The 14,879-nt window shown below is 46.6% G+C and overlaps 1 protein-coding gene across 4 annotated transcripts in view; it reads left to right on the forward strand.

The window, feature by feature from the left end:
* The first annotated feature begins 13,717 nt into the window (after nt 1-13,717).
* Spata3 (spermatogenesis associated 3) overlaps nt 13,718-14,879 on the forward strand; it is an 8,131-nt gene continuing 6,969 nt past the window's right edge. For 3 of the 4 annotated variants that reach the window (XM_021199053.1, XM_021199055.1, XM_021199054.1), the window contains exon 1: nt 13,718-14,106. In XM_021199053.1, coding sequence (XP_021054712.1) covers nt 13,818-14,106 — 289 coding nt within the window. In that variant the 5' untranslated portion in view covers nt 13,718-13,817. The remainder of the gene's footprint in view (nt 14,107-14,879) is intronic. The other variant, XM_021199056.1, reaches the window with a different exon arrangement.

Genomic DNA, 14,879 nt, shown 5'->3' on the forward strand with positions numbered 1-14,879 from the left:
GGGGGTGATGTTGTTGTTTGTTTGTTTGTTTGTTTGTTTGTTTTCAGAGACAGGGTTTCTCTGTGTACCCTTGAATGTCTTGGAACTCACTCTGCCAACCAGGCTGGCCTCAAACTCAGAAATCCACCTGCCTCATGCCTCCAGCGTGCTGGGATTAAAGGCATGAGCCACCACTGCCTGGCATGCACCAGTGAATTGTTATCAGAGAGTAAACCTGGCTTCTGAGTTTCTCTAACTCAACATGTGGCTGCTTACTCAACACGTGGCTGCTTCCTCTTGCAGGAGTCCAGCATGATGCTGTCAGCCATACTGTGATATAGCCAGAGGGTCCTCACCAGAGCCGAGCACATGCTGGTACTGCACTCTTGGATCTACAGAAATATGAAATAAATAAAACTTACAAATGTTTTTGTAATAGCAAGGTGTGATGGTTTATATCTTCTCGGTCCAGGGAGTGGCACAATTAGAAGGTGTGGTCCTGTTATGGTAGGTGTGTCACTGTGGATGTGGGCTTTAAGACCCTCATTCTAGCTGCCTGGGAGCCAGTATCCTGCTAGCAGCCTTCAGATGAAGATGTAGACCTCTCAGCTCAGCCTGTACCATGCCTGCCTGGATGCTGCCATGCTCTCGCCTTGACAATAATGGACTGAACCTCTGAACCTGTAAGCCAATTAAATGTCTTTATAAAGAGTTGCCTTGGTCATGGTGTCTATTCACAGCAGTAAAACCCTAAGATAGAAGGAACAAATACAAACAGGAAAAAATAATCTCCAACTGGTGTGTGTGTGTGTGTGTGTGTGTGTGTGTGTGTGTGTGTATAGATGGGGTAGATTTGGGAATGATAAAGTATTGAGGAATAATTTCAGGGACCTAGCTTATAAAACTGATCAAATAATGATAGCTTTCTTTAGGAAGTTCTAGAGACACACAGGAGAAGCAGGCAGAGGGCTGTCCATGCAGGCCACTGAACACATACTGGACTAGCTCACACTTTGCTATGGGTATGTGAACTGTTCATGAACTAGTGACCATAAAAGCTATGTATGGCAGGATCTTGTTTTTTTTTTTTTTTACATATATATATATATATAGATATATATATATATATATATATATATATATATGCATATGGGTATTTTGTCTGCATGTATACCTGTACATAAGAAAAAGGCAACAGAATTCATGGGTCTGCAATTGTAGACAGCTGCGAGTTGCATGCTGGGAATTGAACTCAGGACCTCCAGAAGAACAGCCAGTGTCTTAACCACTGAGGAACCTGTCTTATTCCTCTTCTAGAAATGACTGCTCTTCTCAGGAAGTCATGCTCAGATTCATCTCAATTCCCTGTTCTTCCTTGTTGAAGGGCAATTCTGGCAGGATGCTGCTGTTGACCAGGCTCTGCAGTCTCTCTCCTGACAGCAAGGTGCAGGTGGAGGGGACGTGAACCAGAAGCCTGGGAATACACAGGCCTGTGTATGCACACACACACCCAAGCACAAGTCTTTGGGGGATTTGCTAGTGCAAAGGTTGTCTGACCAGCCCTGCAAAGGTTCAAAGTGATTCATACCTCTCATATTTGATCAAGGAAAAGAAATGTCAGGGATCATGCTGGAGAACGGAACATTCCCTCCAAACGCCAATCTCCAACACTAAGAAATGTGTGGTGTGGGACGTGTAGCAATGGAATGGAATCTCCCTTCCAGGCAGATATCGCAAAGGAGGGGCAAAACAGGCCATATATGGAAGAAAGGAGGGGGGAAGGGTAGAGCGAACACCCCGGGAATCAGACAATGTGCGTGGGTGGTGTGCTCACCGCTTGGGGCTTCTGCAACACAAGACCACAAACTCGGTAACTTAAAACAAAAACTTTCATCTCTGTAGAACAGAACCTCAAACTGAAGGTATCGGCCACGCCACATTCCCTCAGAGGCTCTAGAGAGCAGCCAGGCCTTGTCTCTTCCAGCCTACAACGGCTTCCAGTGACCTTGGCTTGTGACTGTAACGATCTAATCTGTCTTTGCCTACATCTCTCCCTCTGTGTCCCTCCCTCCTCTGAACCTCTCTGAGAAGGACACATCTCTTTGGATTGGGGGGTTCATCCAGATGGTGGTCCCACCAATCATTTCCTCTCGAGGCTTTTTTTGATATTTGCACAGACCCTGTTTCCAAATAAGGCCACCTTCCCAAGAATTATAATTTGGACATGAGACTGCGCTATCAAACCACCGAGCATGGGAGGCGGTGGTTAAGCTTGCTGGCTTTCTGACTTGGTGATGGTACCGTGTGGCAAGGACCATTCATTCTGGGACTACACTGAGAAACCCAGCCCTGCCACAAGTTCTCACCACTGAGGAAAACACAAAGCATTCTGGGAAATGCTGGTGGACTCCATCTATGCAAATGGTCCTCTCTTCGATGGCTGTTCCCACGTCTCCTGCACTAAAGTACTTTGCTCATTAACCCAGAACCCAAATGGCCCGCCTTTCGTGGAACTTACAGCTTCGGGGGGGGGGGGCATTGGTTTTGCTTGTCCAACCTGCTCGAGTCTTAGGCAAATGATCCTTTCGAAATGATTCCTGAGCGGGCCACGGGATGACTTTTGTATACCAGATTTGGGCCTGTTCTGTCCATGATGCCTAGGAGTCGGGGAGTGAGAGCCACAAAAATCAGTACCGGAAGCTAAAATGTCTGTGGTCCCAGTCATCCTGTAAGATTTAAAGTGTAAAGCAAGGGAGCTGGCTCCTCCATGGTTCAGAGAACAACCATCTAGCCCCCGCACACTGCAAGCGGGGTTCCCGCACCCTGGGCAGGTCTAGTTTGAGGTATGGATGGGAAATAGCAAGGAGAAACGTGCTAAAGAGATCTTTCTTTCTCCTCCACGCCAAGACTGTGTAGCTTCCCTATATTGTGGGGAGGAATTCACAGCATTTGTGGATGAGCCCTTTACAACTGTGTGGGCCACAGAGCAGGGCAGGTGCTGGGTTCAAGTCACCAGGTGAAGAAAAGGGACAGGAAATGATGTCCACACCTGTGGTCTTACTACTCCAAGGGATTCATTCAGAGATCACCTGATCCCTTTCCACAAAAGGAATTATGGTGAAAAATTAACACTGAGCTAAATCACCTGTTTGTCCTCTCTGTTTTCTGGTCTTCCAGGCTGAGACTCTTCCCTGACTGATTAAAGGGTCCCCAAAACACAGCTCTTCCTTCCTGGGCAATTGTTCTCCCATCCATAGATTCTTTCATTCTGAGGATTCCTGGATCTATATCATAATCTCTCCACCTCCCATCCTCCCAGCTCCTCAGGCACCTCCAACCACATCTCCTGAAACCCTCACAACCCCTCCCTCAAAGGAGCCCAGGGTTGTAGTCTGTGCCTGGAGGTAGGAACGGATCTCCCCACCAGCACCTGGCCACTCCCTTCGGCAGGCGGCACTGCCCCAAGAAAGATGGATAATAGCTGTGAAGTGGGTACCTTGCCTTCCTTTCTAATAGAATTCAGCAGCTTTGGAAACCGCAACATTGGCCTGCTTTTTAAACTCCACCCGCTGCTAAGCCCCAGATGAGGCCGCAACTCACTAGGGGCCTCCAAGTGTCAGATGAATTAAACATATTCGCTGAACAGCTCTTACTCAGGACACACAAGGCAAGGGCACAAACTCAAGTGTTATAGGAGACTGTCCCTTCACACCTACTCTGTGCTCTCTATCTTGTCTCCCTCCTATCTTCCCTGAGGGCAAGAATCGCCATCCCTTTGGAGTCAGCTGAGAGTTGAGGGCTCCAGGACTGGGACTGCGTCCCCAGGAGGAATGAAAAGGAAAAGAGAGACAACCCCCCCCCCCCAGGCAATGGACTGACCCCTCTTTTCCAACCCCACGCACTCCTCTAACAAAAAAACGGTCCTGAGGCTTTGAAGACAAAAGCAGAGAATAAACTTTGAAGAGAGTTCCAAGTTGCAAAGTTTGCACACAACTCTTCCTGCACCGGTCCCGCCCCTAGGGGCTCCCCAGGGCAAACCTAGATCAAAGAGCGGGCGACCATGCCTCTGGTCTTCTAACCTGCAGCCATGCAGTGCCCCCTAGTGGTAGCGGTCTTTTGGTTTCCCCATCTGATTCCTCCTTAGAATTTGAGGTCCCCTTTTTCCCTTTTCAAAAGAAATGAGCTTCATGTGAGTCGAGAAACATGTACAATTTCTGTATTATGTATATTACATATTATAAAAATTATAATACCATACACATTTTTTTTCAAAACACAAAGAAAATCCCATATCAATTTTGTCAAATAAAAATTCAGGGCATGGGCTGGTGAGATGGCTTTGGGTAAGAGCACCCGACTGCTCATCCAAAGGTCCAGAGTTCAAATCCCAGCAACCACATGGTGGTGTATAACCATCTGTAACAAGATCTGACGCCCTCTTCTGGAGTGTCTGAAGACAGCTATAGTGTACTTACATATAGTAAATAAATCTTAAAAAAAAATTCAGGGCATACAGTTAAATTTGAATTTAAGAGCCATAAAAGAAAATCGCATGGGGCAATTATTTTATAAATGATCTAAAATTCAAGTATAAGTGCCTTTTTGGGTGTTCATTTGCTAAGTCTGGCCACTCCATACCTTAACATAGTTTTCCCTTTCCTGATGGAGGTTTTTACTAAATAAAAGGGTAGTACTTACTCATAAGGCAAACTGAGCAGCATCTTAATTTCCCTACTTAACGGCCTGCCATAACCATCTCTCCTTGTACCCAGTGTTTTCTTTAATGACCTGAACTTTCAGCTACCTGGAGATGACTAGTCTTTCAAGTTCTTTTATTCCCAACCCAAGAGTCCTTTCTGTTCCTTCCCTGGCTGTGGCTCTTTTGAGGACACAATTGTTGTAACACAAATAAGGAGAGGTGGGACTTTCCTCCAACTGTGGGTCTAATCCCAGCCTTCGGTTCTGTTGTCTTGTACGTTGCCTGGAACTGCTCAGTCAAGCTTCGATTGTGACACAGGGTAATAGTAACCACGGCGATCTTTGTGGGGTCCAGTCTGTCTTCTCCCACTAGATGACAACCTCCACATGATCAGAAAACTTCTCATGTCCATTAGCATCTCTGTCCCATTTTTATAGGATATGTTCATATCGCTTGTACAGGACAAACATTCAAAAACTTCATGATAAAAACTATACCCCAGGGGCTGGAGAGACGGTTCAGTGGTTAAGAGCACTGACTGCTCTTCCAGAGGTCCTGAGTTTAATTCCCAGAAACTACATGGTGGTTCACAACCATCTCTAATGGGGATCTGATACCCTCTTCTAGTGTGAAGACAGTGACAGTGTACTCACATACATTAAATAAATAAATAAATAAATAAATAAATAAATAAATAAATAAATAAATCTAAAAAAAAAAAAAAAAGGGAGCTGGAGAGATGGCTCAGAGGTTAAGAGCACCGACTGCTCCTCCGAAGGTCCTGAGTTCAAATCCCAGCAACCACATGGTGGCTCACAACCATCNGTAATGAGATCTGACGCCCTCTTCTGGTGCATCTGAAGACGGCTACAGTGTGCTTTGATATAATAATAAATAAATCTTAAAAAAAAAAAAACAAAAACCAAAAGCCTATACCCCAGGAAAGGTAAGAGTCTACCATGGCTGAGGTTCAGGGATGGAGTCAGGGTGGAAAAGTGAGGGTTTGGGGTCTCTGTAGAAAGATGGCTTTGGGTCAGACATACTGAACTTGGTTCCTTGCTTTGCCATTTCCTGGTTATATGATTTGATCATCTCATCTTATAATACATCACAACCTCACTGGCTTAAACCAGTACATCCTTTCCACTTTCCAGTTCTGAGCTGCAGTCCCTTTTAGAGGTGGAGTCTGTTTCTTCACCTCTCCATCCTCTAAGACCTGACCTTCAAAGGCTCCATTTGACCTTCAAAGCCAACGTTCTGACTTTATTTCCTCTACCTCTCTTTTGAGGATCTTTGGGGTTAGAATAGACCCACCTGGGGAAATTGAAAATAACTTGTTTTAAAACCATGTGTAACCTCTCATCCCCTTCCTTGCCTTGGGTAACCTAATACGTTCATCATAGGTTAGAAGGGAGCATCTGCGAGGGGCCAGCAGGCTGCCTATCCCAGAGCTAGGGCAATGACGGAACCTCGGCAGGCTGGATGTTTATAAAATGGAGCTCCTTCAGAAAGTGTAGATCAGGAATAGACAATAACTGTATTATTTATTACTCAGAATTTACCTGAGAACTTAATGGGCTAAACTGGGAGTCAGGTGTGTGGTTTTAGTTGATGTCTTTCCCAAAGTTGCAGACAAGATATATATGAAGTCATCTAAGTTTGACTAAAGATGGACACTTCCAAGATGGTGCCTTTAACATTTGCTGGTAGGGAAGGCTTCACTCTTGCCTCTCCGTGGGACTGCAAGAGTGTCCTCGCCATACGAGCAGGTGACATCCCCCAAGATTACTGATCCCAGCAAAAAAAAAAAACATAAACCACAATGTTTTTTGTCTTATATTTTTTGTTATTTGAAATAATTCAGAAATAATAAAAATTAACTGTAACATTACCCAAAAGTATCATTTCTATCAAGAAGATCTTTTTTCCGGGGCAGAGAGATGGTTCAGCAGTTCAGGGTGGTAGCTGCTCTTGCAGAGGACCCAGGTTCAACTTCCAACCCTCACTCTGTAGCTCACAGCCACCTATAGCCCTAGTTCCAGGAGGTCCAGTGCCCTCTTCTAGATTCCACAGGTGCTGCATGCACCGTGCACATACACATAAATATAAATGCTTTTAGTTAAAGACAGTTCTTTCTCAGGTTAAATGTCATGTGGGATGTCAATATTATATTTGATTATACCTGACAAGGTGTCTCAAATATAATCAAGGACTCTCACTCCTCTGCTTATGAATTATCTTAATTCAACTTTTTGTTTGTTTGTTTGTTTTGTTTTGTTTTGTTTTGAGACAGGGTTTCTCTGTGTAGCCCTGGCTGTCCTGGAACTCACTTTGTAGACCAGGGTGGCCTCAAACTCAGAAATCCGCCTGCCTCTGCCTCCTGAGTGCTGGGATTAAAGGTGTGCTCCACCACCGCCCGGCTTTAATTCAACTTTTTAATCAAAGCAGGACTTCATTGACTTTCTAAAACCTAGAAATCATTACTTTTATAAAACTTAATGCAGTAAAAAAAGTTCCCCCCATTCTTTTGTGTTTTTTTTTTAATGACCCTTTACTGTGACCTCAGAAATGAGGCCCAAAAGGCTTTGCCACCCAAAGACCCCTCCTTCTGCCAGTGCCCTCGGCCTTCATCAGTATTGACCTCCAGAAACCTGTGTACATGGGGTCAACCCCATTTCTGTCTCAAGGAGCCACGGTACCTGTTGCTTAGAAGGGGGCATTGTCAGCTACTCCTGCCTGCATCCAAACCCCAGACCTACCACTCACTCAGTGAATGGAGACCATTTACCTCCCTGAGCCTTCTGCTCCTGCTGCTGTAACTTGAAAAGGTGATGATCAGGCCAGGCATGGTGGCGCATGACTTTAATACCAGCACTCGGGAGGCAGAGGCAGGTAGATTTCTGAGTTCGAGGCCAGCCTGGTGAGTTCCAGGACAGCCAGGGCTACACAGAGAAACCCTGTCTCAAAAAAAAAAAAAAGAAAGAAAGAAAGAAAGAAAGAAAGAAAGAAAAGAAAAGAAAAGAAAAGAAAAGAAAAGGTGATGATCTCTGCAGTCATGCCCTGCAAAGACAAAAAAAAACCTTCTAATGACCAGCACACAGGAAGACCCCACATTACTAGGGCAACTTTTAGAATCACAAGAGCTTGTCAAATGTCCTTGGATTTTTGCTCACTCCTCCCAGGAGATGAGAAAAACCACCAAGGATGGAATTGGTGTCCAGCCAGCCAGGAGGAGGCTATTTCCCAGCCTGGGTTGTCCAGGGAAAATGAATGGAAATGATTTGTCCACTTTCCACGATGTGAGCCAGAAAGACTACCTTCCTCTCCCTTCTTTCTCATCTTCTTGCCAGCCAGGAGCTAGGGATCCCTGGACCAGCAGCCCCTGGAGGCAGGAAAGAGCCCCAATCACCGACAGAGAAAACAAAGCACTACCTTTTCTAAGCCAAGCCATGTGTCTTTGGATCTCTCCGCTACATCAGCTTAAATGCAACAAGGAGTTTAAAGGGTCTAGCCATTCAGCCCAACATTCATTATTTAATACCAGCTGACACATGCCTTTCATGTTGCTTCTTGCAAATCTCCCTCTCCCCTCAAAAGGACAGGTAGGCCCTGAGAACCCTATGGACCAGTTGACTGTCTACTGATGATTAGGTAGGCCCTGAGAACCCTATGGACCAGTTGACTGTCTACTGATGATTAGGTAGGCCCTGAGAACCCTATGGACCAGTTGACTGTCTACTGATGATCCATCCACCTCACAAAGGTCTGGCAGGGTCTGGGAGGCCTGCCACCTCTCTGCCTCTCTTGTCACACTGTGCTTTCAGTGTGCCATGGGCTGATGAAGAAGAGGGTGCCCATGACCGGCCTTTTCCAGTTCCTGTACAAGTACCTCTGACAGCTCCAATTGACCTGATGAACAGCTGTGGAGGTGACAGAGTTCACATCTGGAGCATCTGAGACCTCTGTTCCTTTCTACTCCCCAATTTAGGACATTTTCATACAAGTTGGACAAGAAAGCAGAGGTAAAGCCCTAAGCAAGGCTTCCTGCTTTCTGCCCATGGTAAGCCCTGTCTCCCTCTCCCTCAGGACTGGATGGAGGTGGCTGAGTTTCTGGACAAAGGCTGAAAACCAGGATTGAACAGACATCATCACTGTCCAACTGGTTCTGCCAAGACGGGCCATTCTGGCTTTGCCTGGACTTCCCGTGACTTTGAACTTTTTAGTGGGAGTTCAGCTCAGGGGCTTCTGGCTTACAGCTTGCCTTCATGTTTGTTATTTTCATATTAAAAAATAACTTAGACATTTTCAAGGCTCTTGTTTGTTTCTGTTTGTTTTGTTTTTTGAGACAGGGTTTCTCTTTGTAGCCCTGGCTGTCCTGGAACTCATTCTGTAGACCAGGCTGGCCTCGAACTGACAGAGATCTGCCTGCCTCTGCCTTCTGAGTGTTGAGATTAAAGGTGTGCACCACCACCATCCAGGCTACAAAACTCATTTTAAAAAGCAAATTAGTGAAAGGAGTGAATTATCCAACTCTCAGAATCCCAGTGTGCAGATCACATCTGGTCTACTGTTTTTAAAATGTTTTTTTTTCCTTCGAGGCTTTAATATAAGAGGTCCATGTATAGTCTGGAAAGATGTGCCTTTTAAGAGGGGGAGGGGGCTGGGCAGTGGTGGCGCACACCTTTAATCCCAGCACTTGGGAGGCAGAAGCAGGAGGATTTCTGAGTTCGAGGCCAGCCTGAGTTCCAGTACAGCCTCGAAAGTAAATAAATAAATAAATAAATAATGAAGTGGGGGGGGAGGGGGAGGAGAGAGGGGGGGAAGGGCCAGATGTTATTCCAGCATTCAACATCAATTTCCTGTGTTGGAAGATTCCCAAGGAACAGTAAGGTAGAGGCCCTTGGCTGCTTGAGGCAGAAGGCTGTAAGGCCAAGGGGTATTGTGACATGCTCCAGGGAAAGACAGTCTTTCCTTTGGCTAACAGGGGTCCCAGGCCATTGGGACAAGGGAGCCGGACCGACATGGAACAGAGGCCTGGGGTGCAGCCCTCAAGAGCCCCGAAGAAGGAAAAGATCAAGGAGCAGCCGGAGACCCCAAGTCAGTCCGTCTCAGGCCGCGGTCAGGTGCTGTTAATAAGAGAGTTTTTCAAGCCGGATGAAAGCTACACGACTCTGCCCAACACCCAAGCAACAGACTGCCAAAGTAGGTGCCGCAGTGCCAGGCGGCGACTCAAGCGCACTGGCGACAGCTTGGCGGACAACCCCGAAGCCCCGGCTGCCAAGCGGCGAGCAAAGATGCCGCAGCTCTCGCGTCTCAAGGAGGACGACTTGCTTGATTGCGAGGAGTCTTGGGCTCCACAAGGGAACCCCGGCTCGGAAGCCGCTGAGATCGCCGAGCTAAGCTCGGAGCCTGGCAAGCAGCTGCTCCTGGTGCTGTGCCACGCGTCGGCGCTGGACACGCAGCTGCCGCGACTTCAGCTACTCCTGCAGCAGGTACGGGTCCAGGAGCGTCGTCCGCCAGCCGCGCTCGTCGGGATCCTGGTGCAGCCGCGGCCGGATGAGGAGGACGAGTCGCGCCGCCGTCTGGGGGACCTGCTATACAGTGTCTTCTCTTCAGGCAACCCGGGGGTCGAGGTGCACACAGCAGTGTTCTGTCCCAGCCGCCCCCAGGGTGTCCTGGACGTCCAGCGCGCTGACAACCAAGCGCACATGGTCCACCTAGTGAATCGCCAGACCCAAACGGATGGTGAGGGGCCCGAGGGTGGAGACTGGGACTGTTGTTTCCCCTGAGAAGTGGGCAAATCCCTGACCTCAGAGCCCCTGTGTTGGTGCCTCCAGACGTTTGGGGTACGATCTGAATGGTAATGAACCAGCGTCCTTTCCCCAAGATGTGTGAGCTGGGACAATCTGAAAGTGTTCGAGTTAACCCAGAGGGTTACCTCTCCCGGCTATCTGCCCTTCCCACAGTGTAGGAGAGAAATCATGCTTTTAAAACGTCCTGGGGGGTGTTGCAGGACCTGTAATAGCCCATCTTCTCCAAATGCACTAACACCATTTCCAGGTTCCTTAGCGGGCTCCCTAGTCTGTTACTCCTCCAGGGGATAAAAATGACAATAAAAGCAGCCTATGGTGAGCCAGTCACTGTGCTAAGGGCTCTTCACCTCCAGTCTTCACAGCAGCTCTCTAAGGTTGGGACTTCAAGAGAGTCAACTAGCTTTTACCACTGTGTTTTTTACTCAAAGCCCCTAGTAAACTTGTGACCCCGGAGGGTTAATGTGTAGCCTAGAGTCACTGAGCAGTATTTTCTTAACATGGGCTTCGGGCACTTTGTTTCCAGAAGCCCCTTCCTGGTACAGCATAGGAACCGGAAAAGTGTTCTGAGCACAGGCGCCTTGATGCTCCATTACAGAGGCTCTGCCATCCTTTCCGCTAGTGGCCATAGCCTACCACATGACATGCAAGGATGAAAGACTGCTTGGTGCCGGACTCAGCACGTAAAGGCTAACTTTGGGATGGATGGTAACATGCTCACTCTAGTGTGCAGAATACCCTCAAAGGCCAGAACCTTAGGGACTGTTGTTGATGGGGCATGGTTTTATCACACCCTATCCCCACTACCTAACCTCCAACCTTTAAACTCACTACCACACGCCATGGCTCCTGGTTTAAAAAGTCCCCACCGATGGGCCCATTCCAACTGGGACTCTCCCTGGGGACTACAAAAATCCTAGCCTGTCTTTGACAACAACCTCTTAGTAAGCAAAGTTCTGCTTAGAGTCTTCTGAAGTGTTCCATCCTTCCCCTTTCACTATCGACTCTGGAGCCTGCTGGCTCCCCTTGCCCAGATCTGGGGCAAGGGGAATGAAAGCTAAGGCAAAGCTAGACATAAGCCTAAGCTAAGTACACTGTGACTGTGATGTAGAGGAGCCAGTTCTTGGCAGGGAACTCTCATGAGGACTTCTCCCCGCTTCTGAACCATTTCTCCTTAATGGTACAAATATTTCCTCAACCTGTATTCTGTCCTCTATCTCCCAGGAACACAAGCCTGTGTGCCCCATACCCTGTGGTATCCCTTTAAGGTGAAATGGAATAGCTATCTCATGGCTATTAGGAAGTTCTACCCAATTATGTTCCTGCCCCATCAGACTCGTTTAAACCGGTTGTTTTCAACCAGGAACAATGTTAATATCTTCTCCAAGCTCTGGGCATATTTAGCCACATCTGGAGATATTGTTTTACTTGCACTGGTGAGGTGCTGGCCAGTCAAGGCCAGAGAGGCTGCAGAGCTTCCTATAACACACAGAACAACCTCCTCCGAAAGATATTATCTAGCCCACAGTGTCAATCAGGTTACTCTCCTCAGTCAAAGTCTAGCAGTCACTGAAAAGGTTCCAGCCTGATTCTGAATGTCACCCCTTCAAATGGTCCATAGATCTTTGACCTCAGGAAACTGCCAGCTTCTTGTAGATTCACCTACCCACTGAACCGCCTTACTCCAAACCAACCAGACACAGCCTGAGCCATGCTACTGATCTGAGCTGCACTCCCAATCCGTATCGCTCTCCAATCTTCTCATGCAAGAAACTTAATTTTTTTCCAATTCTTTTATTTCAAAGTCTGTATAATCTGATTCCCCATTGCCTACTGGGGTCATAAAGAAAAAGAACACGTAATTGGAACTTAATCTTGAGTGTGTCACCAATCAACTAGAGGTGGGGATTTAGTTTGGGAGGTTCTTACATAACTGAACTTCTCTGAACATCAATATCCTTTTTGGAATAATAATAGTAGTAATAATAATAGTAGTAGTAATAATAATAGTCGACAGAGTCTTTGCTGGCTCTAGAAGCCTGAAAATAGATTCTCTCACTTCACTGTTGACATCTGGTCTAGCCTTTGTGTGTAGCTGGTCTAGGACCTTTCTGGCTCACTCGCTCTCCCTCCACCCTCCTTACCGCATCCTCACCCCTTCCCCGGCTTCGGTGTCTTAGTAGGACAGGTGTACTTACCCACACAGCTTACCTACTTCATGGAGGAAGTTCTCTCTCTTTCTGGGAACACACTTTTCTATTGTGATGTGTGACAGGCTATCTTTTCAAAAACATTTTTCACTCTTCCGCCCTAAAATGGAAGTTAAATTGTTAAGAGATTCATAGTCTGTTTGACCTAACCAGTGTTTTGGGAGGTAATAAGTCTGTCTCACCAATGTAATGAATTTGAGAAATTTTCCGTTTGTTTGAGAACTGGCTTAAGGTAGAATTCTTAGCCAAATTCAAGGATTCTTATAAAAGTTTAGACATACACACACACTCATACAAGCAAGCACTCGTGTTCACATATATTCACAGATGACAGAAGGCAGTGGGTTGTGGGAGGTAAAATGCTAAAAAAGAAGAAAAGAAGAAGAAGAAGAAGAAGAAGAAGAAGAAGAAGAAGAAGAAGAAGAAGAAGAAGAAGAAGAAGNGAATGAGTGGGTGGGTAGCAGGGCAGGGGGAGGGTGTAGGGGACATTCGGCATAGCATGTGAAATGTAAATAAAGAAAATAATAATAATAATGATAATAATAATAATAATGATAAGAAGAAGAAGAAGAAGAAGAAGAAGAAGAAGAAGAAGAAGAAGAAGAAGAAGAAGAAGAAGAAGAAGAAGAAGAAGAAGAAGAAGAAGTAGTCAAATCTTCAGGAAAGTCCCCTAAAAGGTAACCATAATGTTTGTATTTGGGGATAGACACGTAGAAACCAGCAACGGAGCTGACAATCCTATTCAGGATGTCTTCAAATAAAAGGTAGCTCTCAAGGACCCAGGAACGTGCAGCCGAAAGGTGCCTGAGGCTCTGGTCACAGAATCATGGATCCAGTTCTCATAGGCCCAGAGATTGTCTTAATCAGACCATGGAACAAGGCAGCTGCTGCCCCCTGCCGGGAGCCCTGGGAGAGGAAACCCGTGCCAGAGCCCTAGCTAGCCACAGGGGCCAGCCTGGCTTTTGTGACCTCACAGGAGGTATGGGTGACTCTTGTCTGTGGGACCTTGCTGTGGTCAAAGATCAGAGACATACCCACAGGGGAGACTACCTCCCTAGGGAGGGAGCCAGGAAATCACAGCTCCATGTAGCTCCACGGTGTTACTCTAGAAGGATCACCATGAAGAAGGTCAAAAAGAAAAAGTCTGATTCCAGGCGCCGAAGGAATTCCATTTCACCGCAGACTAGCTCCGACTCCTCACAGCAGCCCAGCTCAGAAACCCCACCATCATGTCCAGAGCCCGCCTCGCCACCATCTAAGCCACAGACTTGCCAGGACTCCACCCCACCGCACCAAGTTAACCCTGAGCCTAAACCACCACAGCCTCTCCCGCCTCCAGAGAAACGTGCCTCGTCTCCGTGCCTGGTACCCATGGAACCTAAACCAATTCTTCCATGCAGGAAAGCAGGTGGGCAGACTTCCTGCTTTAAGGCAGTTTTAGCCTTCTTGCTGATAGAATCCCAGAGCCACCAAAGGTGGGCTCTTGTCCGGTGGTGGTGTATAGTCTCAGCACGCTGCCTGGGGCCAAGTTTATGAGCTGTGGAGGGGATGATTTTTACGACAGAGTAGAATCCCTAGGCTTTGTCCTTCTGTCGCATCTCAGGTCTCGCTGCAAACAGCCATGGATACTTACTAACATTTTTACGGCTCCATGGGGGAGACCCTCTCATTAGGAGTCAGTTAGCATCCATTCAGAAATTAAAAGCAAATATAGACTAAAAGAAAGGAAGCAGCGATATGCCTTCTGGCTACTTTTTGCTGGTTATTCTCACGAGAGACCAGACCACTCCAAAGAAGATAGTACAGGGTGATGGGGAGGAAGGATGACTGTGGTACAGCCTTTGAGAGAATTGGGGGGCTTCTGTTTGTCAGATGGAAGATAGGAGTTTTGTTTTGTTTTGTTTTTCCATGTTACCCCCAAGAGATCTGACCTTGGACCACAGAGAGGATGGCTAGATCAAAATATAGGACTCCTGACTAACTCCTAACTTCAGATAAGCCACAAATAATGTTATAATTTTTAGTATCCGTTCCAAATAGGCATCCTATATTTCTGTTTGTCAATCCCTTCCCACAGAAGATACTAGAAAAGGATCTGCTCAATGTATAAAACAAACCAAAATTGTAAATATATATATATATATATATATATATATATATATATATATATATATATGCCAT

This window comes from Mus pahari, chromosome 5 (genome assembly GCF_900095145.1).
Source record: "Mus pahari chromosome 5, PAHARI_EIJ_v1.1, whole genome shotgun sequence".
Taxonomy (NCBI): domain Eukaryota; kingdom Metazoa; phylum Chordata; class Mammalia; order Rodentia; family Muridae; genus Mus; species Mus pahari.